The sequence below is a fragment of the Solanum tuberosum genome, unplaced genomic scaffold (genome assembly GCF_000226075.1).
Source record: "Solanum tuberosum cultivar DM 1-3 516 R44 unplaced genomic scaffold, SolTub_3.0 scf00268, whole genome shotgun sequence".
Lineage (NCBI taxonomy): Eukaryota > Viridiplantae > Streptophyta > Magnoliopsida > Solanales > Solanaceae > Solanum > Solanum tuberosum.
Genome location: NW_006239190.1, coordinates 610,079 through 636,095, shown reverse-complemented (window position 1 = coordinate 636,095; position 26,017 = coordinate 610,079). Strand labels below are relative to the sequence as shown.

The window sequence follows — 26,017 nt, the reverse complement described above, 5'->3', positions numbered from 1 at the left end:
GTTAGTTGTTTACTATGTTTCGATTATCACATTACTTTGTTGTTCACCGTGTAGTTGTTATATTTCTACACTATTTTCTTCTTTTCTCTGTACTTGAGTTTGTTGTACTATAGCTCGGGGGTCTTTCAGAAATAGTTTCTCTTCCTCAACAAGGTAGTGATAAAATCTGCATACACTCTACTCTCCTCAAACCTCACTTGTAGAATTTCACTAGATATATTATTGTTGGTCAAGAATAGAAAGTGCAGTGACTTGAATATAGAGCAGGTAGAAAACTATTTACTTAGTAAATTAGTAAAATTATGTCACTATCAAATATCAACATTTGAATAATAGTACCAGAAAGTAAAACCCATTGAATAAGTTCTTCATATTCCTTTCTTTTTTTTTTGGTTTTCAGCCCTCGACGTCCGCTTCATATTCCTTCATTTGTATGTCTTATAATTATTAGAAAAATCTCCTGAGGCAAGCAATACATTTCATAGAGTCAATTATCAATGCAACAAAATAACTTAATTGTAAGATAATACTCATAAGCATATATATATATATATATATATATATATATATATATATATATATATATATATATATATATATATATATATATATATATATATATATATATATATATATATATATATATATATATATATATATATATATATATATATATATATATATATATATATATATATATATATATATATATATATATATATATATATATATATATATATATATATATATATATATATATATATATATATATATATATATATATATATATATATATATATATTCACATATTTACCATTAATAACACTCTTCACAATGTATCTTGCCTCATTGACACTTACTACATCATATTATTAATAAAACATCTAATGAACATAATGTCTTTTAACCAGATGTTATATATGTATTCACTATTTTTTTTGGGTCTATAATTTTTTATATTCATAATATTCGATTCAATTTACCCGTATCTCAATTAGTGTGACCTCAGTCCTCACGACAACCAATTGCTTGGAAGGCCATTAAGGAGAATTGTATGTCAAATTACAGTAAATCCCAGAAATACCCTTCTTCTCGGAACTTGAGAAAGTACGCATATTTTTAGCAAATAAAAAAGAGAAAAAAAGGTGAATCAGAATTAAGAAAACGCTCCGCCGTAAGCTCGACAATGGCAAAGCAGAAGGAAACTTCCGCCATGGAAATCGACGATCAGAGTTCTCTTCCCTCTGATCAGATCAGTAACCCTAAGTTCTCCGTCAATGGTATTCGCTCTCCCTCCCTGCCTTCCCAGAGCTTATCCGATGGAACTTCTTCATTCCTTTCCCCAATTGAATTGAATTGAAAAATGTGGAATCTTCTTTTCTTCTAGATTACTGAATTTTAGCTACATTTTTATGGTTTTGTAGTGTTACAACTTTTAAAATCTGCTCAAATGCAGCATGGATTGCGATTCGGTGATTACGCTCGTTATAGGTGCTATTCTGTTACACACATATGCTCCTCAGAGCAATGAATTAGTGATTTAGGTATAATTTGTTTCGAGTGATTTTTGTGTAAAAGGTTTAAGAAAATTGGAATTTGCAGGAGGTATTGTACGGCTCGATTAAGGAGATTATATAAATCGCTCAAGTTCACTCACGGACGTTTGAAGTACACTAAGCGTTCAATTTCAATTACTACGGTCACTGAAGTGAGGTGTGTGTATTTGTATTTCGTTTGTGATGTTTTTATTCCTAGTGTTAATTTGGTTTACTATTCAAGTGATGGATTGGTTGAAAATTTTGTTTTTTGTGTTCTATGAAGTAAAGGACCCCTAGCATGCCATAACATATAGAAATGTGTCTTGAAGATTGTATTACTTATTACAACAACAAAAATTACCCTTCATTCTCAAACTAATTAGGGTCAATTATATGAAGTCTCTACATTTTGTTCGGTGCAAATTTAATTTTTTTTCAGTTGCGCGTGGTTCAACTATTCCACTGCATACTTGCTACCTCCTACTAGTAGAGCTACTTGGTAATTTTATCCACCAGGATTTAGGCAATTGGAAAGAAATCACCTAGTGTTTCTCTATTGGGATTCAAATGCTAGTCTCACATGATTTCATCCCACTTCAGTGATCACTAGACTACACTTATTAATACAATGATATATATAAATCTAACGGTACTAAAAAAGAGATCAGTTGAAAATTCACGCAGGCATTGCCTAGTGAAGGTTTGTCAGAGAATGGACAAAAAGAGAGAGAGTAGAAGAGTTTCTGCTGTATTGGGTTATTTGATTCAACAATTGTATACTTGGAAGTCTTAAAAGTTCTAATTTATGTCAATGTTTGATGTTGATTATTAAGCTATCATGACGCCTTTTTTGGAGCTTTTGTGTGCATTTTCTTGAGTTACTATCTAAAAAGTTGTCATGTTAAAGATCTAGTTCCTTGAAGTATAAAGAGAGAAGTACTATACTATTTTTTGTAGTGTGACTGTGATCTATATTTTCGGGGTTAGATTGGAGTCTATTGAGTTATGAACAATCTTACTCTGCCTAATATGACTCATATTTTCTTTGTTATCTCCTGAATGTACAAACTTGATTAAAACTTTACAATGTCAATGGTTTACGCTTGTTGTAGATTTCTTCACGTGGTTCTCTATACAGCTGAGAGAGCTTGGAGTCATGCTATGGAAAAGAAAACTTTGCCTGATGGACCAAATGCACGCCAAAGAAGTTATCTCATTGGTCGGTTGAGGAAGGCGGTTAAATGGGCAAGTCTTTTCCAGGAATTATGTTCCATCAAGGGAGATTCGAGAACATCTTTAGAAGCGGAGGTATGCTTCTTGTGTCATGATTCTCATATACATGGAATTATGCTTGCTCATCAGGGCATTTGATTTTAGTCATTCATCCAAACCATTGGTCATTCGACCCCTGAGGTGCTACTGGAGGTGTTGAGTTGTTGATCTTCTCAAAATGCTTTTTCCTTTCCATCTGGAAGTCTCTTTGTTCTTTTTATTTTGATTAGGATGATCTTTCTGAAATACATAAAGTCAGGGAAAGGAAACTCATGCCACTAATGGATAAAAATGTAGTGGTGGCAAGAAGGTCATTGAGTCCTTCTTTACCAAAAAAATAATAATAAAGGAACAGGAAAGTCATTGGGTCCTTTAGAATAACAGTGTTACAGATTTTGGTGGACAAGCTTGATTCATATGTTAATATCTTGTGACTTAAAAATTATACTGAAAGAAAACAGATTCTTCTGTGACTTACTTCTCTGTTTACCTTTCAAACTTTGCTTTTTGGCATCTATTTCTATGTTACGATTATCAAAAAAGGACTGGATTTATATCTAAAAAGTCTGAACTTATTTCACAGAATTACACTAATAGCTGACACTGCCACAGCTTTATCTGGCAACAATCTTTTTGGTCCATGAGGACTTTTTACTTCCGGTTAAGAACCTGACCCTTCAAATGACATCTGAAGTTTTAGCCTTTCGGAGGGCCATTTGTTGTATGGAAGTTTCACGAATCAGCATTTGAAGAGCTTAGATGGGAGAAGTTTCAGGTCATCTTATGTTATCATATGTTTCTCTTCAACTTGTAGTCAACGATCAACTATACCTCAATCCCGAACTAGTTGGGTTAGAAAAAATAAACCATCTATATATTTCGTTCTATTTGGGTCCATGTCATTATAATACTGGCAAGAGAATTTGTCTTTTGATGCAAATTAGATGTTCTTTTTAAATCTTGTATTTATCTCCATTTGGATCTAATGTAAGTGTAAAAACAACAATTGAGTATTAATCCGGACTAGTTGTAATTGCCTATATGGATTTTTTGCTCCTATTCTGTTTTATTTTTAGTTAAGTCGACATTGATCCCTAAAGAAAATTGTATATCTTTGAGACAATTTCTCTCCTTGTGGTTTTAATTTTACCTCGTGGTGCACTTATAAGTGGATATGACCCAAGCAAATAATATTACTATGAAGATTCATCACAGTATAACTATTTTTTTTAATACTAACCGTTCACTTACCACAATCATCTTTAATTTGTTAATGGAACTGGCTTTGAATACATAGTGGAGTTTTCTTGTACTTGCTAATGACTTCAAAAAACTGAATAAGTTCCGAAGTGTTAGAATCCTTGTCTAGGTTGTAGCTTATACTCTTGGAAGGATAAAACAAACTAATCCAAGCGACTTACTTGGATAGAAAGGATAAAAGCAAAGAAAAGAGGTTCATTTGGATGACCTTTAGGGGGGCCAAACTAGCTGTTGAAATTTTGAGGAAAAGAAATATACATATACTAGCTGGTGCGTATGTGTAAATGCTCGAGAGAAAACGTGTTTGTTATCAATTGTGGTGGACACGGGACAGTACTGATCTGTTCAACTACAGTCATTAATGTTGGCTATGGTCAAGGATGTGATATTCAACCACAATCTCAGAAGATGAAAAAATGTAGCTCCTTTCCTATCAATCCTGTTCTAAAAAAATGGTTTTAAAGCTGTGGATTTTCACTTATCTTTCTGCCTTTTTGTGTCGCTAATCATTTGCCCAACCCTGTAAGTAGTTTCTCCCTTTCTGTCATTTTTTTTGTTTGTTTTGTTCCCCTTTTGAAGGTCTCCAGCATATCCTTAATGCTGAGGAATACAACATTACGAGTTTAAAAAAAAGAAGAACTTAGTACAATGTTAAATCTGTTTTTTAAGCTTATATAATTGGTAATGTGTTTCACCTTGCCTCTTTGGCACCTACCTTCGTATGTTGGTGGTAGAACAAAGAATCAGATCATGTTGTTAATTCTCTATTTTTTTTTTAATGTACTGCTTTTATCTGGGGGGGGGGGGGAGTTTTCTATGATTAGTAAAATTATTTACCTTGTATAAAAACAGAGAATCAAGCTATGCATATCTGGAGATTGTCGAAATAGGATTTTATTTCTTGGTGGAGATTTTGCATAGACAATAGTTAATTCATCCAAATTACTGAACACCCTTATCACTCCATTCCATTTCTAATTACATCCTTTTAGCATTGTCATTATTCTTTTTCATTGCTCTTTGTGTAGGCGTGATGTTTCATTTTGTGTCTCAATGCTTAAAGCGACTCAATATAGTTTTTAATTATTGACCAAAATCTTCAAGAGATAGATTTTTTAGTGTGACTCAGCAATATGGTTTCCTAATCCACAGGCTTATGCTGCATACATGAAAGGGAGTTTATTGTTTGAACAAGATCAAAACTGGGACGTTGCTCTAAAGTGTTTCAAAAGCGCCAGGTACCGTAGCCTTTATGGAGATTTATACTTCACTATTACTGACAGTATAATGGCCAGATTGTCTAGTTTGTTTTCAAATGATACCCATAGAGGATGTTGTAGAATAATCTCTTCATTCTGTTCGGCATATCCGCTTCTCTTATTTGAATTATACTATTGTTTCAACAAGGTCCTGAATGCTCACTATCTGACTAATTTGGATAGGGCTGTGTATGAGGAGCTTGGAAAATATGGAGATCTAGAGAACCAAGTATTGTGCCGTGAGCGGGTTGAGGAACTAGAACCTAGTATCAGATATTGCTTACACAAGATTGGTGAGTCTAACTTACAAACTTCTGAACTCGTTTCCATCGGTGAAATGGAAGGGCCTGCACTGGATCTTTTCAAAGCAAAGTTGGAGGTGAGCTGTCATTTCTAAGTGTATTCTACGGTTTATCCCGATAAAATAAAAGTGTGTACGGTTTATAGTCACTATTTTTTTTGTTGTAAGATAATGCTTCCATTGTACTCTGGGTGCTGTCTTTCTCAAGAATTTTTTGAAAAATGAGTTTTGATGATTATTTGCTCCTTATTGATCTATTACTCTCTTTTCTTTGTTTACAGGCTGCTATGGCAGAGGCAAGATCTCAGCAGGCTGCATCTATGACAGAATTCTATTGGCTTGGAAATAGATTTCCAATTTCAAATGCAAAGACACGGGTGTCCATTCTGAAAGGTATGCAATTACTTCGATGCAAAATGTAGCACTTTGAAAAATGCATCAATAGCCAAACTTACTGGAGGTTTTAACATTAGGGTTTTTTGCTCTCTAAGTTTGGAATTCTTCCACTCTACGATTTTGAACCAAATTTGTTCTTTCAACCTAGTTTCAGATTTCGGTCTGCATACTTGTGTTCTTTATGCAACAAAGCATTTCTAGGGCATTCGTTAATATTTTCTACTTATCTTTTGGATGTATGTACTTGAAGTTCTTGTAGGTTGCGGAGCACTCTCTATGACCCTTATGAGTTGCCTTCTAATGTTAAGGGTGTTAACAGTTGCAGATTTGCATTTCTAGTCTTAGTGATAGCGATGATAAATTTAACGGTGTATAAAATATGTAAGAATAGGAGGCAAACCAAAATTGTATCAAATTCTCCACTAGGAATGCTATGTTATACATAATGCAATGAGTCCGTTATCTTACTAAGAATGAATTATACAGATGCATATATTATACTCCCTCTAGTCCATATTAAGTGAATTTTTGGGGTATGGCACACCTCTTTAGAAAAATATTTAAGGACTTAAATTAAATGCTACTTTCCACTATTATCCTTTTGATTATTCCAAAACTATTCTCCTAGAAAATATAAACTAGTTAAGAACCTCATTTAAGGGAAAGGTAAATATGGAAACAGTCCCTATAATTATCTTGAACTTTGAAAAATTCACTTATTTTGAACTGTGAAAAAAGTCCCAACAATTCACTTGATATGGACTAGAGGGAGTACCTAAAGAATTGCATTAACGTTGTTGCTTTTGCAAACTTGAGTGGGACATGAGAATTTTCACTGGCTTTAACTTAAGAGGCCCGTAATTTAGTTCTTAAATTTCTCCTCCTCATTTTTGCATTTCAATTTTATGTGACAGTCTTTCCTTGTTAGGTTGTTCCAAAAAGAATGACACATTTCTATACTTGGAAACAATTTGACTTTAAACTTCTCCTTTTACCCTTGATGACTTGTGTTTATAACCACAAAAATATCATGGCATATATAAACCACAAGATCTAAAAAAAAAAATTATTTCTTGAACTTTGTTCTCAGTCAAAGCCTTCCACATAAATTGAAATGGTGGGAGTAACTTTTAACCACTTCTTTGGATTTTGGTCAACTAAATGCATATTTGCATATCTGCCTTTAAAACATCATGTTGGTTTTTACTTTATTTTAAGCTTATATTACACATTGTACCATTCATCAGCCCAGGAACTGGAGAAAGATATCCATGGTTCAGCTGCTGATTCTCTTCCAGCAGAGAAGAAACTTGTGTTGTATGACAAAATATTTGCAGCATATCACGAAGCCAGGAGCTGCATCCGGAATGACCTGGTGAGTGACTACTCCTTATATTACATGGAAGTAGCTGACTCTTGGAAATTTCAAGTTGCTCTTGAATATTGCATACATCAATTTGAAGTCCTGAATTGGTCCATCTTATACATGTTTTTTCTTCTAGGTTACGGCTGCTAATTCGGAAAATGTTAAGGATGAGTTAAGTGGACTGGATAAAGCCATTGGTGCAATTTTAGGGCAGCGAACCATTGAGAGGAATCAGTTGCTAGTTAAAATAGCTAAAAGCAAGCTCAACAAGGTCCGTGATGATAAAAATGAAAAGGTCACAAAGCCGGAGGAGCTTGTTCGGCTGTATGATCTATTGCTACAGGTAACAATTATGGAATGTTATTTTTTTATTACATTCTTCTTTAGTGCATTTTAGATCAGAGTTGGCAATATGACAAGACTCACTTATATGGCTATTGGACTGCACTATTAACTGCTTGCTCTGTTGCAGAATACTGCTGATCTTTCTGATCTAGTTAGTTCTGGTAGAGATAGAAAAATGGAAGAAGTTGCCTTGGCTGAAGAGTGCGAGCTGAAAAGTATGGTTTTCCGAGCAGAAAGGTTCGACTTCTATTATTTCACAATTGAAATGTTTACTTTGAGCCGAGGTCTATCAAAAATAGCCTATCTACCTCCCAAGGCAGGGATAAGGTTTCAGTATGCACTACCCTCCCCAGGCACCACTTGTGGGACTATATGTTGTGATTGTATTGTTTCTTTCATTATGTGATAGTTGAAGTGACGTTTCTGGTGAGAAGAGGAGAGTGAAAGACTATCTTGATATGGTTTTAGCACTTCTTGTAGCCATCGAAAACTAATATTATTGGTGAAACATTTTTTTTTTTTTTGGTTGATAAAGCTAATATTATTGGTGAATTTACAGAAGGGAGATCTGGAACTTCAGTATCTCAGATAAGGAAGTTGTACAACTTCAATGTACAAAATGCTGAAGTGATGATCAATGAAATAAAGCTTTGTGTATTTTAATGTAGTCCTAGGATGAATATTTTCTTGTTTGAAATCAATTAAAAGCTTTTATTTCAATTTCCCTCCAGGTGCTTCTACTTAGCAAAGTCCTACAGTTCAGCGGGTAAGAGGACAGAAGCTTATGCCTTGTACTCTCGAGCTCGTTCTTTAGCTGATGCAGCTCTTATGAAACTGCAGTCTGCGAATGCTGCTGATCAGGTAAGCACTTCATTAGTGTAAAACCTACTTTTATTATATTATGTTATTGTGCATGTGCTCTTAATTTTCATTGATAGAGCTTCCTAGCTGCTTCTTATAGGATGACTAGAACAAAGATGTCCGTGCTAGACGCGGGCCCAACTCCAAAATGTTCAAATTTGCATCTTTATGTATTCATGATTTCCTAGCTTCCTCAGAACTTTAAATCTCATCTTAAGATCTTTCTTTTAACTTATAGTATACTACAACATTAAGTGTAAGTTGATTAAATTTTTTCGAAAGGATAAAAAGTGATATGAATTTTTATGGTTTTAAAATTAGTTATGTTCTTTATACTCTTTAATATTTACAATTGTTTTTTATATGTTACTAACGATTTAAAACATTATAGACGATGCTGTAAAAGGTAGGACACACTTGGCATTTAAGTAAAAGATTCCTGGTGTTTTCTTAATTTAAGTGCACAACAAAGCACCAAAGCCTATATTACAAGTAAACAATGCACAAATGTAAGACAAAATGACCATAATGCCATAAAAATGGATTTTATGACTTTAAGCAGCCATGTTGACCTTCAGCTGTTAACTCTTCCTTGTGTGTGTGTATATAAGTAGTAAATTTTGATGCATAATTATAGCATTCTTATTTTTCTTCTTATGTCGCTTCAATCAGTAATATGAGTGTGAATGATTCTGCTTTTATGTATATCCTTTTATCATTGTTTTCTCTCCATCTGTATCAGGTCATGATCAAGGAGCTGAGAACACTGTATAACGAGAGCAGATCGAACAGCTGTGTTGAGCATGCCAAAGGAATTATGGAGGAGGAAAAGGCTCCAGAAAATCTCTCGAAAAAGATATCAAATATCTCATTGAGTGGAACTGATAAGAAGGTATGATTTAGCCTTCCAATGTCTGTTGAGTACTTTTGCAATCATTCCCATTAGTTAATTTGTTGTAGTATTCACCTTTTCTTTTACGTTCTTGGTGCATATGGAACCACATATTGTTAGACTACTATTTGAAAAACTAGGGAAGAAACCTACGGAGATTTTCTGTGTCGTAGAACTACTTCCGACCATCTTCTACTATGACCTTTTCTGATTGGGTTTGATCATATTGAATTCCGAAATTTTGGATTTCTTCTGAATAATAATTATTGACTGCTGGATTATGTGAATATGGAGAGTTGGAAAAAGAATTAGTTCGAATTAAGAATTTTGAATTCTTGGTAATTCAAAATGTAGTCAACATTAGATGAGCCTCTCGCTTATTATTAGCAAAAACATTAATAGTTTTCTCAATCTCATGTCCTTTAGAGGATACTGCATTTTGTGTGCATGATTCCTCAAATTAATAGGTATAATGTGACATGAAGTTGTAGATTCCGTTGCTTTTCTAGTGTTTGTGCTGGAAAAGGTTTCAACTCATGAAATGATAACACAGTTAGAAAATTTCTTCTGGTGTTATAATTATGCTTGTGTCCCCAAAAGAAGGTCAGACATGAACTACTAAGAGTGGTGTTCCTTCATTGATAATTCTCGCTGAGCACTTCATCATTGTGGTTGACACAAATCCTTACCCCCACCCCACACAGTAGAAATTTCAGTTTTACTTCATTTTAGGTTTTTATCCAATTAGTACTCCCAACTGTTGGACATATTTTCTTGATAGTTCTATATAAGCTAGCACAACATTAGCGTAACCTGAATGTTTGAAGCACCAAGTATGATTCTGCCTTGATAAATTTTTGATACTCGATATGTGGTAGTTAAAAGTGTTCATGCTACTTCTCTTTCAATAATTCCATGCTATGTTGCTCGGGTTCTTCAAAAATACCAACGGGTGCGTGTCGAATTCTCCAAAAATACATTACTTTTGGAGAATCTAACACGTGTGCAGTGTCGAAAGTGAAGAGTCCGTGCAACTTAGATTCCTTGGCAGTTGATTGCCTGTTTGTTTTTATTCCAAGAACTAGGTCCTTTATATCCTTATTTGTTCGGGGTTGTTTTTAGGCATTATATTTTGCATTCTTCCTTTTCTTGTTTGTCTCGTCTCTGTTTTCATTTCCATTTGTGCTCTTCTGATTCCCCTGCCCCTGATGTGTGTAATCCATGTTTTTTTACTTCTTTTAGATGGAGAAACTTCTCATGGAAAAATTGGATACATACGAATCAGCTGTTGGTGAAGCCAACATGAAGGTTGTTCCTCGAATTGAGACTTTTCCACCTGCCTTCCAACCAGTTCCTCGTAATCCCATCGTATTGGACCTGGCTTATAACCTTATTGAGTTCCCATCACTGGATGCTCGTATGAAGAAAGACAAGAAAGGTTTCATCAGTAGGTTTTGGGGCTGAGCTTCTTTTGTCCTTGGTCATTGATTTGTCAGTTGCACCGTAGAGTTGAGGCAATTTTGTGAAATTTTAAGCTGCAAAATTCTTCCACATGCCTTCAGAAAATTTATCTATACCTGAGAATTCTCAGAAAATTCATTCTATATGCACTCTGTTTTTTTTTAAGTTCCAATTTTGGATCAGATTTCAAAAGAATCTTGAACAGGCGGAATTTATTTAGATGTGCATTCTACTCCTATGTTGCATCTCGTTATACTTCAACCAAAAAGAAAATTAACCAAGTTTGTTTTGAAATAAAGGGTAACACCCAACTACCTCTATCGCAATTTGGAACTAAAGTTAATTGTAAAATGCTTTGGGTTGGTTTCTTAAAGATGTGTCTTTGTACTTGTTCTCAATTTTTTTAACATCTTGCGATGATTTGATGTCGTTCCTACCAAGTATTAGAAGTTACATGGATCAACTTCTGTTTACGTGAGGGCAATATATTTTGGACAGATTTGTCCAATTTCTGTACGCACTTTAAATTTACCCTTTGAACATGTGTAGAACCATACAATCTGTAGAATGATTTTGGTTACATCAGCTCTACGTCCAACGTATGTCACTCAAGAGCCAAAGTCATTAACAAAATGGGCAACATATGCATCTTGTATCAAAATCAATCAGCTAATTGCTGCATATCATTGTTCTCTCTATAGATCAAAACAGTCAGATATCTAGCAAAATGCTTCAGAATGCTCTGAAGCTCACACAAAATCAACACATGATCTAATCATGGGGTTGAATTATCTGCTTTACACATACATCCATGCTCGACACAGTTATGATTCACACAAGTCGTACCAAATGCCAAAATGAAGATCCAAAACAGAATTACAAACACTTTTTTCGTATATGTTTGACACAAATACATCAGCGCAAAATGAAGATTCATGTACCATAGGTGAAAAGAGAAATATACCAGCAAAGATGTGATATAGCAACATATTTAGGTAGGTAGAGGTCTGTCGAAAGAATGTTCTTCGCCCGAATGGAAGAAGAATCCAATGAAAACAGCAATTATCCACAGCACGAATGTCAGTGTCACCAAATGGAATTTCTTTGAGACAATGGCATTATAGCAGTCCTTGTCTTCTGGCAGTCCATAGAACTCTTCAACTACAGTGTTCATGGCAGCATCGAGAAGCTTCTTATACCGAATATCAATATCTGTTGCATTCACCACTTGCAGTTGAGCTTCTCTTATGTACTTTACTGCCATTTCAGCCTCAACAGAACCAAACTTCACATCACTAATTTGTGGAATTCCACTTCGGCTATTTGAACCAGTGCATTCTTTGAACCTGTCAGAAGTTACTGTCGATGACAATGGAGTCAGATCAGCAAGAGGATCCACTGCCTCTGATGAAGGAGAAGTTTCTGGAATCAACAACAAGTCCTGAGAGGAATAGGGATCCGAAAGTTACATCTCAAATACTATAAGGTGTAGTGAATTTCGCAAACATGAAACTCAATTCAAATATCTCAAAATTGAAAACATACATAATTGAGATACAAATAGCTTATTTATCGCAAACAGTGTAGGAAATTATGGACAGATTTTGAATAAACTAGTGAAATCTAAGCGAATTGCATACTTCAACCCTAACTGACACACACTGTACTGCTGAAAAGTGAAAACTGAGTTCATAGCTGCGAAATCTAACAATACAGAGAAAAAAACACTTCAATGAATAAAAGGTCAAAAAATTACAAACGCAAATCGGATTTAATGAACGGACTCAGCTAACTCAATTTTGTGTAAATACTACAATTAGTGATGAAAATTCGCGCACACATCCTGAATTATCTCAGCAGCGTATTCAGTGAATGAAATTAACAGAGAAGAAATTGGAACTTGTTCGCTGTTAGGCTTGTATGAGAAGTACAATTAGCGATGAAAATGCAAATAAATAGCTAGAAATTGATGAAGCAGGAAGAATTTCAGAAATTACCTCAGCGGCGGATTCAGTGAGTAGACTATGATCATCTGAAATCAGAGAAGAAGTGCCGATCGATGATTGAGAAAATGAGGAGGCAGCTTGCGATTCAAACACAGAATTCAAGTTCTTCCTAGTGCTCTGCATACAAACAATAATATGAATATAAGAAGAGAAAACAGAGGATACATATGAATGTTCATTGCTGAAAGCTTCTTTATACTTTTATCTGCTTCTTAGTTTGATCGGCGGAGATGGATTTGGATCGGCGATTTCCGAGCTCCTTCAATGGTGTTTGAAGATGATGCTCTCTCATGTTTCTGATGTGCGCCAAATGCTTTTTGGAATTTCAAATAAAGCTTTGGGATCTCCTATATATACGGATAAATTTACTCTATTTTCCAATATTAAAATAAGTATTAGAGAAGAGAATAGAAAATGATTTATGGTACTTTTTATTTTTGGGTAAAATCTTAAGGTACGCGCACTTTTATGGTTTGAGCCGTCTTTCTTTTTCACTACTAATCTTTATTTTATTTTATGAATTTTTTTGAATCAGATTTCACACTCCTCAATTAATTCTACGAAATAATTTTTCTAATAATAGCACGTATCAAGTAATTTTATCGGGTACTCTTCAAAATGATTATGGTTATCTTTTGTTATATTTTTGATATATAACTCACTCAATAAATGTTTTCAAATAATGTTATTTCTCAATGGGTCTGTCAAATTTAAACTTTACAAATTACTCATTATGAACATGACAATTTTTTTTAAAAAAAGGCATATACTTCAATAATTAGTAAAACATTACTTAAATGATATTTTCAACAAATATGCATTTAAAAGGAAAGATAATCAACTTTATAGCTTTAATAGTAGTTCAATACAGCAAAATGATGTTCTAACAAAGGACATCAATTAAAAACAAAACATGGACCAACTTAAACAAAACACACACACACTCGAATTCTCCAAAAATATTATCGCATCCATGTTGGACCCTAAAAACTGCATTATTTTTGAAGGATTCAACACACATCCGATAACAATTTTGAAAAGCCCAAACAACATAACACAACTATTATAACAAGACTATTGACACTGTAAATTCCATCACACCATATTAAGAATATCTTATTAATCGCGAAGTCTGCGAAAATACTCAGAAGGGTTACTCTCAAATTCATCCCTGTAAATGTAACTGTCGTTTCTGCCTGGAGCTTTCATCATTTTCTTGTTGTTAGACCCTCCATTATTAATTAGCTTACACAAACCCCATCCTAGCAATACTATTCCTGCTCCAATTGCAATATTTTTTATCATCTCTTCTTCTGATGAAAGCCTGCCTATATTCAACTGCTCAATATTTTCACCACTTTTTTCTTCTTCAGAGTTTTTTGCAGTGCTTTCACAGGAACCCATTACAGATTTTTTTTATTTTTTTAAATTTGGATCTGTTTAGTTGTACACTTGTACTAAACAAAATATCCTAATTTATAAAGACAAGGTTAAGCTGTAATTAGTTGAATTAATTAATTAGTGTGACGGTCCATTTCGCTCTGCATTGGAAAACTGAAAATTTTTGAAGGTAAAAAGACGTGGGGATAAATTAATTGAACAAATTGGGGAATATCAATAGTCAACTAAACATGGAACATCATCAATGCATTCATATTATGATTTGATACATTATCTTTTAAATTATTTTTTTAATTTAAGGTACATCTAAATTAATTTTATTAATGATATTTTAGAATTCTAAATTTTACTATTATGATTTTATATAGTTATTTAGTATTAAGAATAATATAAAATATAATAATAACACCTAATTTGCTAAAATGAAATATTTATTTTTAGTATAGAGAACAAGTAGGGTTTAATGGAAAAGATTTAATTTTTCTCTCAAAACTAGGGTTTGATTTAGGAGGATGAATTGATGAGTTATTTAGAATCGGGCTAACCCATCGGTGGCCCCTTAAAGTTGGCACCAAATTTCACTGAGACACCTTAACTGAGTTTTGTTCATTTTAGACACCTTTTGTAGGGTTCCGTTGTGTCATTTGGACACTTTTTTAACAATCACCCAAAAATATAAAGTATGTGTTAAACACTCGCCGATGACGTGTCAAAGTGACAAATTAAACAAAGACACATGTACAATATATATAAAAAATAATTCTAAACTAATGACTTTTAAGTAAAAAGAAAAATAACCACTGATTTGATGACATGTGGCATTTCATACTCAAATGATAAATATTTTTTAAAAAGAAATTCATCACTTCTAATTTTCATCAAGAAACTCACCCTTGTCTTCTTCACCCAACCAACCCAGGCGTCTTCTCCACCCCACCCCATCCCAACCCCAACCGCTCCTCCACCCCCACTAGATCGTCCATCCTCTTTACCCCCACCCACCCCAACCTCAACCCCTTTTTCACTCTAAAGAAAAAAAAACATTTTAAAAAGAATTTAATAACATTGAAAAAATTAATTTATAAAAGCATAATTTTTTTCTCTTCTTTACTTCTAAAAAGAATCAGTTATAACTAACAATGGAAGAATTTTTATTTTTTTTTGCGTTTCTCGTATGTGCAGAGGATTCAAATATGTGAACAAGAAATAGAGTAATTATTTCGTGGAACTGAAATTTAATTGTTGGATCTAAAGAAAAGAATGAGAAGAAGATGATGGTTGTGGTGATTTTCAGATCTGTAAAATTAAAAATTGCTTCGATTTTAATAAGATTAATGGCGATAATACAACGGCGGTGGGTTGATGGTGTGTGGTGGATGAGATAATCACAAAGAAAGAGGGAAGAAGATGAACAGTGTTTTAAAAATAATTTTTTGGTAAAAAAACCTTTCACGCGCTGACTTTGAGTGTATTACACTCACCATGCCATGTCAGTGAAAAGTGTCAAAATGACACAACGAGATTCAACATAAGGGGTTTAAAATGAACATCGCCTAGTTGAGGTGTCTAAGTGAAATTTCGTGCCAACTTTAGGGGGCCACCGATGGGTTGACCTTCAGAATCCTAGTTGACAGCTTAGGTGGAGAGATCTGTCCCACATGACTTGTCATGTCATTCAAAATTTGAAATGTTAACTCTTGAGGGGTCGTTTGGTGTGATGGATAAGAGGAATTAATCTCGGGATAACTTTTTAGTGGCCTTTAATTTATTGTTTGGTTGCAAAGGTAGGGATAACTTATCCTAGGATTAACAATTAGTCGTGGGATAAGTTATCCCTCACTGGGGGTGGGATAGTAATCCCAGGATAAGTTATCATGGGATAAGGTGTGTAAATTAACAAAATACCCCCCTTAAACTCTCTTTTATACACCACTTTTACATTCATAGATATTAACATAATTTTTAACAACATTTATAATAACATTCACAACCTTAATTATTCGTTGTTTTTATGATAAATATATTTTTCTATTAAAAAATAACATTTTATAAATACAATTTTTATTTATGAATATATTATAAGTTGAATTTATTTGCGTAATTATTATGTTTATTTATATTTTGATTTCTCTTAAAATGTTCACTCCTCTACTAAATTACATATTTTTCATAAAATAGTTTATTACTCACTTTAAAATTATATTTTATCTATAATTAAAATGTAGATAACTTTAATAATAAATTTCTTTACTTAATAAACTTAAAATGAAAGTTTTATTTTTAAGCTAAAGAAGATGAAAATTTTATTTTAAAACTAAATAAGATGAAAGTTTTATTTTTAAACTAAATAAGATGAAAGTTTTATTTTTAAACTAAATAAGATGAAAGTTTTATTTTTAAACTAAATAAGATGAAAGTTTTATTTTTAAACTAAATAAGATGAAAGTTTTATTTTTAAACTAAATAAGATGAAAGTTTTATTTTTAAACTAAATAAGATGAAAGTTTTATTTTTAAACTAAATAAGATGAAAGTTTTATTTTTAAGCTAAATAAGACAAACATTTAATTTTTAAGCTAAATAAGATGAAAGTTAATTTTTAAAACATACGGCACAATCATGGAAATTGCACACACAAAAAATATTTAAGCTAAATAAGATGGAAATTTATTTTTAAGAATGAATAACTAAAGCTTGCAAAGAAAATTTATATAAAAAAAAAAGGTGAGGGTATTTTTATAAACAAACAACTTATTATTAAAAATTATACAATGAATATTAGTTTGAATATGACAAACTAAACAAGTAATAAAAACTAATTTCAGCCTAACTTGTATTCAAACCAAACGACCCCTGAGAGTATTTGTTGTCTCTTGGGATAATAACGGGAATATTTTTTATCTCAAAATGTAATGAAAGATATAAGTAATCTATATTGTATAGTTCAAGGACAATGTTGATCCTTTTCCTAGACAAATTATGCAGTCTCAAAAAGTTATTTGCTTGTTTATTAAAAGTACTAATTATGTATTTTTCATCTCTAGTCTATCCATTTTTTTATAAAAAAAAACTTCCAAAGTTTAGTTTAATATAGATCATTAATTAATATTTATAAGATAAGCTCTTTCTTATGTTTAGATTAGATATTCCTTGTTTTCAACATTATTATCTTTAAGTCGCCAGAAATTATGATTAGGTGGCCAATTTTCACGAGAGCTCACACACGGTCATAGGAGCGGATCTAAGGGGTCGTGAAAGTGTTCATATACATTGTATTTATAAAGTAATTCTTTTGTGCATACTATATAAATTTTGAATCTCTTAAATATAAGATAAGATGTTCACTCAGTAATTTAGGGAGTTCAAAATTTATTTTGAAGTTTCAAGTTGAAATTGTAAACAATATATTTTTATTGACAAGTTCAACACTTCGCCTTACCTTGGCGAAATCTAGCAGTAGATATTTATTCCACCAAAGCATAAAAAGCTAGTATTTACAGTAAGCTTTGTTAAAGGGCCAGCTTTCTGATAATCCTTAAATGAGGCATAAATACCTTCTACCTAACCTTTTAATATATGGAGTGTCTTCCCAAATTCTCAACGTTATAGAAATCAATGAGTATATTTTAGGCCAACTAAAGCCTCATTTGTTTTCATTAAGATTAAGACCTCTGAATCTGAATACACATCTGGACATTAAGATTTGCATTAAGAGCTAGGTATCTAGATCTGAATATTAAGATGCGATCTCCGAATCTGAACACTGAATGATTATTGTTTGTTTTCAATATCTGAATGTGCATATGAAATCAAACATTATACTAATAAAATGTTATAAAAAATTCATTTCAACAAAAAATATTACTTTTTGATTAAAAAAATATCATAATCATCATGCATAACAAAAAAAAAATCACCAATAAAAAGTATTTTATAGGCACAAATATAATATATATCAAAAGTTCAATAACTTTGATAAATACTAGTTGAAAAATAATAAATAAGGTATCACATTATCAACGCCTAACATATATTTTGGCTAATTAGAAAAACTAAAAAATTCTTATCTTTTTTCCGATAACCTTAATCCAATTCTCTAACTTGTGAACCTCTAACGTCATTCATGCTTTTTTGTAGTGGACACTTTCACAAAATATACTAACACATGTATTGTATAATAACTCTTCCCATCCAAGTCCATCTAATTTTTCCACATATTCTTCAAATGTAGGTGCACTGTTTTTTTAATCAATAACTCCAGAGCAGTAATCATCTTCTCATCAATTTACAATTTTAGATGAATAAGTTTTTTTTCTTTCCCAAAACTTTTTTTTTCCGCTGAAACTAAAGATTGGGATGGATAATTATTAAGAGCTCCATTATTTTTGTCACCAACTAGTTCAATAACAATAATATATTAGTGTTATCTCACAAACATATTTGATGATCAAAGAGTCTCAATAAAATTATTGGCCTAAGATAAAATTCTAATAAGAGACCTCAAATATGTATACATAGTTATTATTTTTAATTATGAATAATATTTTTTTCACTCAAAAACCTTGATGAACATCAATACAGGAAAATATTATCGCAACAAGTGTTCTTGACAAACATCAATACACCCTAAGAAAATTATTAATATAAAAAAATACTTGTAAAGATTATGAAAACTTACCAGTTCAAGAGGAAAAAAATGGTTTTTGATTGAGGAAAGAGAGGAAGAAAGTTTGTAGTTGTGAGAGCAAAAGTTACGCAAAGACTAAGAGAGGCGATACAATATTATTTTACAACTTATTAAATAAGTCTGAATGGTGTTAAGACTCTCATGCAGATCTAATTCGTGAATCAGATCTTTTCAGGTCCATTAAGAGGCTAAAAAGAAACAAATGGACTTAACGGGCTGAATCTGAATCTGAATCTGAATCATTCAATTCAGACCTAAAAACCAAACACACTTAATGGACTGAATCCGAATGATTAAGATTCAGACCTCCATTAAGTGCAAACAAATGAGGCCTAAGAGTTTGATGTTGTTTAAAATATCATGTTTAATTGATGCAGAGCTCATCGACACTCCGTCGTTCAAGTTGTTTTCCATGGCTGCCGGCCAACACATAAAAAGAAGGCACGGGGGCATTGTATACACAATCTTCATTAGCATAGTTGCTGGTCTTCTCAACCATTGTAAGCATGGCTAATTTCAGCGTACACCCTTTAACATTGTATACACATTTTTACAAGCAAAAACCTCTTCTGACTTCTAACATGTGAAAAATAAGTAGGAGGTGTCTAACAAGTGTTGAAATTAAAAAAGGTGACAATTTTAACTAGTCAAAATCAAAGCTTCTACTAATTAGGGCATTAAGTTAAGTAAGGGTATAATGTATTTTTTAAAACTTTAATAAAATACAAAAATTACCTACCACTTCCCCATAGGTTCAAATTTATTTTTTCTTTCTTCCTTTTAGAAAATTCAAATTTTCTATCCTTTCATCGGAAGAAAACTGAGAAAACTTCTCAACCTCTTCTTCATCTTTTTTTGCTCCATTTTGTTTCTTCTCTGTACTCGGGTCGTCCTCCTCCAAAGTTCTTTTTCTTTCTATCATAATTAGAATTTCAAATTTTCTTCTGAAAATGATGATTTAGGTTAAAGAAGATGAAAAAGTACATAGATTTCACAAATTATGTAGTACATGCCCTAATAAATATGTTCTTCGGTATTTTTTATTTTTAAATATATGTTCTTCGATTGTTCTTGTTGTTTTGTGTTTTTAAATATGTTGTTGTCATTGTACTCTTTGAGAGAAAATATATTATTCTTGAAGTTGTTTTACTTTTTGTGAGAAAAAATATGTACTTGTAATTGATAGTAGATTGGTGTTGGTGGTTGATTCTTCAAATCTTTCCGTGAATAAATGAAACAGTTGCTAAAGTACTTACAGCAGCTCCTGGAATACTTGCAACAACTGCTGAATTTTCTGAAACAGTTGAATGAATTAGTTAAGTTTCAAAAAGTTTAACAGTTGTTGTAAGTATTTCAGGAGGAGTTGTTGTAAGTACTTTAACAACTGTCATTTATTCATAGCATGATCTAAAGAACCAACCACCAGGAAGTCTGAGGGTCATTACTAGAGGTAGCAAAATCAAACTCAACTTTACCATCTCGCTCCATCCGTTTAAGTTTTGATGGGTTGTTGGCCCCTCCATTCATTTACCTCAATTCATTAAAATTTGGATTGATATTTAACCCAAATTAGTTCATGAGAGATCTTATCAAATATTTAAAAAATAAACTTTTTTCAATTTGATATGTTATATATAGTCATAATAAAGAAAAAAAATATTTTTATTAGGTACTGAAATAGTTTTAAAAAAACAAATAAAACAATTAAAGTTGGTATAAACTGAGGTAAGTTAGGTTTGACTTGTTACGTAACCCGTTTTGACCCAAGCAAATTTAAATTGGGTTGGATCTTAACACAATCATCGTCTCAACCCATTAAGACCCACCCAAATTTGACCCAACCTGCCCAATTGCCACCCCTACCCATTACCGTCCTATGCAACTTGTTCCAGCTGAATCCACGATCATTCCCCCCATCCCCCAATATTTGGGTGGGAGGTCCCAACATAGTTTTTGCAATGAACCCCCCAGCTCCTTTCTGAACATCCCTTGCCCAGGCAGCTTGATTATTGCAAGAAAACTAACAGACACCAGCATAGTCATAATAATGGAGTAACGACTTGGCTTAGATACAGCAGCACAACGGACTCCACATAGTAAATCGCCGCGACATACATTGATTCTCAGAAGGGTCAAACAAAATGGATCAATTATAATATAGAATTAACGTATATCAACTTGAACCAGAAAATAAATAAGTTCTATCAACTTTAACAGTTGGAACTGACTACACCATATATCTGACAGTCGAAGCAAAAACTAAACAAGCCACATTAATTTACAAGATCTGGTTAGATTTTTATATCACCAGAATTACTGGCTTTTACCTACAAACAATGAGAACATTATGCCATGAATCAATTATGTAAAGAAAAAGGGGGTTAATCAAGCTTTAATTAGAGTTCTAGTTTAATCAAAATGAGCATGGAATAGCCGCCTGATAACCAATATGAAATGGTATAATGAATAGGGAAAAACATGGCCCGAGCGTCAAAAAGTTGCTCAAAGTCCTGGTATTGATTCAAGGTTGTACTTCTCTGCAGTTAAAGTTTCAGTCTCACGGATTTCTGCCATTTTTGTCTCTTTCATGGCATCGTGAGTGTGTAGATATGTATAGGAGGCACCTTTATTTGATGGAGGAGTAGGATTGCTGATTCTGCTTGCAAGGAAGCGGCGGATCAGGCCTCTGAGGAAGGGAGCCATGGTGTCTGGTTCATGCTCCAGGTAGTACATAATACCACCCATACAGGCACAAAACAAGGGCACCTGTATAACAATCAGAAATGACATATTTGCTTGGATAAGTTTCACTTCACAATTTCTTAATTAATCACCCCTGTACTTCAAGAGACCCAATATTTCCAGAACAAACTTCCCGTAAATAGTTAAATTCTTTCAATGTTTATCCGCAATATGCTATAATTATACAAGTAACAATTAAATAGTCATAAATTGCAGGATGAAATTTTATGAGTGGTTGACAGTCAAACACACCAAATTGCATGAAAGGTGAGACAAGATACCTCAGCATTCTTGATATCCGGAAGCAAATGGCGATTCACCAATATATACCACAAAGAATCTGCAGCTCGAGGAAGAACATACAAGGCTAGTTCTCCACGTCTAGCTTTCTTCTCCAGCAACACAGATAGGCCTGAGAGGGCCCCAGCTACCCAATATACAAGCTTATGGTCCTTTGATGCCACCTTCCGGTGGCAACATATGACAGCCTTTTATTGAGATAGAGAAGTTAATCAGTAAAGCTAAGCAAGTCAACCAGCACTCCAGCAGCATAAAAAAAGAGCCTAGAGACTCTCAGATGTATGAGGCATCAAGAACATAAACTACCTGAAAGATTCCAACAAAAGCGGACAAGAAGGTTGTCGAGCGAACAGCCCCTGTAAGAGCATACCAACAGGTGCGTGTAGGAGCATCCATAAACTGGGATAAGATTTACATAAGATCAGCAAGAATTTAATATTTGAAACTGTGATCAGCAAGAGTTTTGAAAAGAATTACTTCAGTAGCAACTCTTTTTTTGTTTTTTTAAGGAAAGTAACAGTATAACATATCCTCAGCACAAAGTCTGTGCTGGGAGTCATATAAGTTCAAACTACAAAACAATAGTGAGTCCTTTCTTACAAGGGTTCTATAATGTCTAACAGTGAGTCTGCTTCTAAAAGTTCTTTACACCAAAAGTGGAATAAAATAGACAGATCATTTTAATTTTTTGAATAGAGCTACTTCTTTCTCCAAAATATTTTGCATTCCGTTTCTATTAACCTCCCAGTCATTCAGAATCTTCTGCAATTTAGATTCCATCCCTGTTAATCTCATACCTCATGAATCGTTGCATCATAATACCAGACTGAAAAAGTCTGGAAATAGCTCCTTCAGAAGAACTTGTTCCCTCAAACTATCCTACCAGAAGGAAATCTTCATTCCATTCCTAACTTTGTAACTAATGGTGCTTGCAAAGTGAGGCCATAAATCCCTGACAGTCACTCCAACAGGGGTTGCGACTTTCTAAGAGCATTGTTGTCCCTCTTGCTCATATTTTACAGTAATGACTCGACTCCACAAATCAAGTTCCTCCAAACTGAATCACCGAAACCATCATAAATAAACTACTATTATGTTGCATCAAGTTTCTTATACATAAACCCCCTTCCTTTTTACTGTTCAGCAAAGTGCTTTTTAAAAAAAAACTGGTAACAACTATATATATTATAGTTGCACCATAATGGTGCAAAAAGACTACAAAAACCCAACCTAGCTTAGGCTACTGCTTCAAGGACTTAAAGCGCGCTTAAGCTCTGAAGCGAGGCTCAAAACGTATTGAGTGCCTTGCCTCGCTTTATGCGCGCTTTAGTGTTGTCATCAAGGTTCTAAGGCATATTTTTCCTTGCCAATGAGCCTCCTCTTCAGAGGTGACACTAAACAATTGATATTTCACTGTATCATAAAAAAAAATTCAATTTCTTTGGTCATATAATTCTCATTCATGTTTATAATTATTACCCTTGAACTAAACATGTATATTTGTATTTTTTTCTCCCTTTGCGCCTTTTTTCATTAAAGCCCACGCTTCATTTGCGCTTAAAGCTCCAACAGACCTTAGAGCTTTTTTGCGTTTTTCGCCTTTGATAACACTGATCATATCAACTAGTGATTCAGCTTCCTCATCATAGCTCTCTTTACACAACAACAACAACAAATATAACAACAACAACATACCTAGTGAAATCCCACAAGTGGGGTCTGAGCAGGAGAGAGTGTACGCAGACTATCTCATGGAGGTGGAGAGGCCAAGGTTAGCGAACTCATACTAATGCTAGGACTTGTCGCAAGCTAATTCAGAAATGAAAGAAGCCTACTGAAAAACCCTTGAAACTTGGATCTCTTGAACCTATGAAACTAGTGAAAGTGGGTGAACCCCTTGCCCCTTCAATTAAGGTATTAGTGTTTGTTCTATTATACAACAAGGATTGCATTTTTTCATTTCGTTCAAACATTAGTTGTACCTGTATGGACCATTGGCTCAAGTGCAACAAATTTAAGTAAAAGAAGAAGAAAACAGTGAAGAAAGCATATCAATTAATAAGGAAAGCAACGCAAAGCCTACAAGAAAGGATCAATAACAACAACTAAATAATGTGATAATCGAAACACAATAAACCCAAGCAAGCCTAACCATCAAAAAGCAAGACAACACTCCACTACCTACTAACATTCTACCCTAATACGCGACCTCCACACATGTCTATATGAAGGCATGTCCTTGATAATATGAAGTAACATCATGTCATGTCTAATCACCTCTCCCCAATACTTTTTCGATCTACTTCTACCTCTCCTCGCACCCCTTATATCCAACTTCGCATACCTCCTCAGTGGGGAATCTGTGCATCTCCTCTCCATATGCTCAAACCATCTTAGTCTTCCTTTACTCATCTTGTTTGTCATGGAGGCCACTCCCACCTTAACCCGAATATTCTCATTCCTAATCTTATCGCTCCTAATATGCCCACATTCATCTTAGCATCCTCAATTTCACAACTTGCATCTTCTGAACATGGAAGTTCTTGACTGGCCAACACTTCACTCTATACAACGATGACAATCTAACCACCACTCTATAGAACTTACCTTTTAAGTTTATGTGGTACCTTTTTTTCACAGAAGCCTCCACTTTATCCATGACGAACAAATGTGATGTGTGACATCATCCATCTCGCACCAACACAAGATTTCTTCAAAAATGAATAATACAATTCATCTTGTTTTTCAGCACAAGATTATATTGTCTTCAAAAGCTCTATAGTTCCACCAAATTACCTCCTACTAAAACACAATATCCAAATGTAGAACGTCTATCAAAAGACGACCCTACTCAATCTGTGACTGTATATCCCATGATACGCGCATGATCTCGATCCTCAAAGAGTAGTCCTTTGCTTGGAGTTGACTTTATATATCACAAAATATGAACAATTGCATCCTGATGACTATCACAGAGAGAAGTACAAACTAATTTACAACACTCACAAAAAAGACATGTCAAGTCTAGACACCTTGAGATAATTCAACTTTCTAACCAAACGCCTATACCTTTCGGGATCATTGAGTGCTCCCCTATTTCGACAGGAGTTTAGCATTCATATCCGAGTGAATGGGTCTACATCCCATCATTCTTGTCTCATCAAGAATGTCTAAGGCATACTTGCATTGAAAAATAATAATGTCTGATCTAAGACTGAACAACCTTAATACCTAGAAAATACTTCCAATTTGCCGAGGTCTTTAGACTGGAAATATTGAAGAGATGTTGCTTCAAAATAGTGATACCATCCTAATCATCGCCGGTGATAACAATATTGTCAACGTAATCCACCAAATAAATACACAAATTTGGTCCAGAATACTGATTTCAAAAAAAAAAAACTGAGTAAACACATAGATCAACTCTACTACGAGTCATGCCAAACTCTTGAATTGTTGTGTTAAACTTCTTATTGACCATGATTTAGTGTCGTGATCAGATTTTAGCTAGTCCTGCGATTCCTACAATTGATGAATTATTTTGACTCCTTTCTTCTCCCATCTCAAGCCATAGAAAAACGAACATCCCAATCTATGGAAAATAGACGAGGATGGGGTCATTTTGGAAGATTTTGACCTGGCTCTAGTATCATGTGAGAAATATTATTGATTTGTATATCTACATTACTACACTAAGACCATATTTATAGACACTATATTACAATCCTTTTTCAAGTAGGACTCTATATACTATTCCTATTCTAAGAGAAATATAGCCAAAGTAAAAGAAACAACAGTAGTAGTAAAATAGAAGAATAAGATAATGATGGAGTAATAATAATAATGGTAAGGAGAAGAGGGAGCAGATAATAAGGTACTCTAAGCTAAAACCATGTTCTCTCCCTCCCTCCCTCGCTCCCCTCCCCCCCCC

General features: G+C 33.6%; 3 protein-coding genes across 3 annotated transcripts in view; 1 reads left to right on the top strand and 2 right to left on the bottom strand.

Annotated features, from left to right (window-relative positions):
* Positions 1-1,126: 1,126 nt before the first annotated feature.
* Positions 1,127-11,189, top strand: LOC102600623 (signal recognition particle subunit SRP68-like). Its single transcript, XM_006358133.2, has 13 exons — positions 1,127-1,280; positions 1,425-1,491; positions 1,603-1,713; positions 2,651-2,846; positions 5,223-5,308; positions 5,513-5,708; positions 5,912-6,023; positions 7,274-7,401; positions 7,529-7,735; positions 7,865-7,974; positions 8,469-8,598; positions 9,341-9,490; positions 10,733-11,189. The coding sequence occupies exons 1-13, from the start codon at positions 1,187-1,189 to the stop codon at positions 10,952-10,954; spliced, it is 1,809 nt and encodes a 602-aa protein (XP_006358195.1). The 5' UTR covers positions 1,127-1,186; the 3' UTR covers positions 10,955-11,189.
* A 622-nt stretch (positions 11,190-11,811) lies between these two features.
* LOC102600291 (uncharacterized) lies at positions 11,812-13,317 on the bottom strand. The gene is made up of 3 exons (XM_006358132.2): positions 13,157-13,317; positions 12,949-13,074; positions 11,812-12,392 (listed from the first exon to the last, which is right to left on the bottom strand). The coding sequence occupies exons 1-3, from the start codon at positions 13,247-13,249 to the stop codon at positions 11,943-11,945; spliced, it is 669 nt and encodes a 222-aa protein (XP_006358194.1). The 5' UTR covers positions 13,250-13,317; the 3' UTR covers positions 11,812-11,942.
* Positions 13,318-21,188: 7,871 nt separating this feature from the next.
* The window catches only part of LOC102599966 (uncharacterized), a 9,515-nt gene continuing 4,686 nt past the window's right edge, over positions 21,189-26,017 (bottom strand). Inside the window, exons 6-8 of the mRNA XM_006358131.2 lie at positions 22,393-22,485; positions 22,068-22,274; positions 21,189-21,810 (exon numbers count right to left, since the gene is read on the bottom strand). Of these exons, the coding sequence (XP_006358193.1) occupies positions 21,547-21,810; positions 22,068-22,274; positions 22,393-22,485 (564 nt within the window). The 3' untranslated portion in view covers positions 21,189-21,546. The remainder of the gene's footprint in view (positions 21,811-22,067; positions 22,275-22,392; positions 22,486-26,017) is intronic.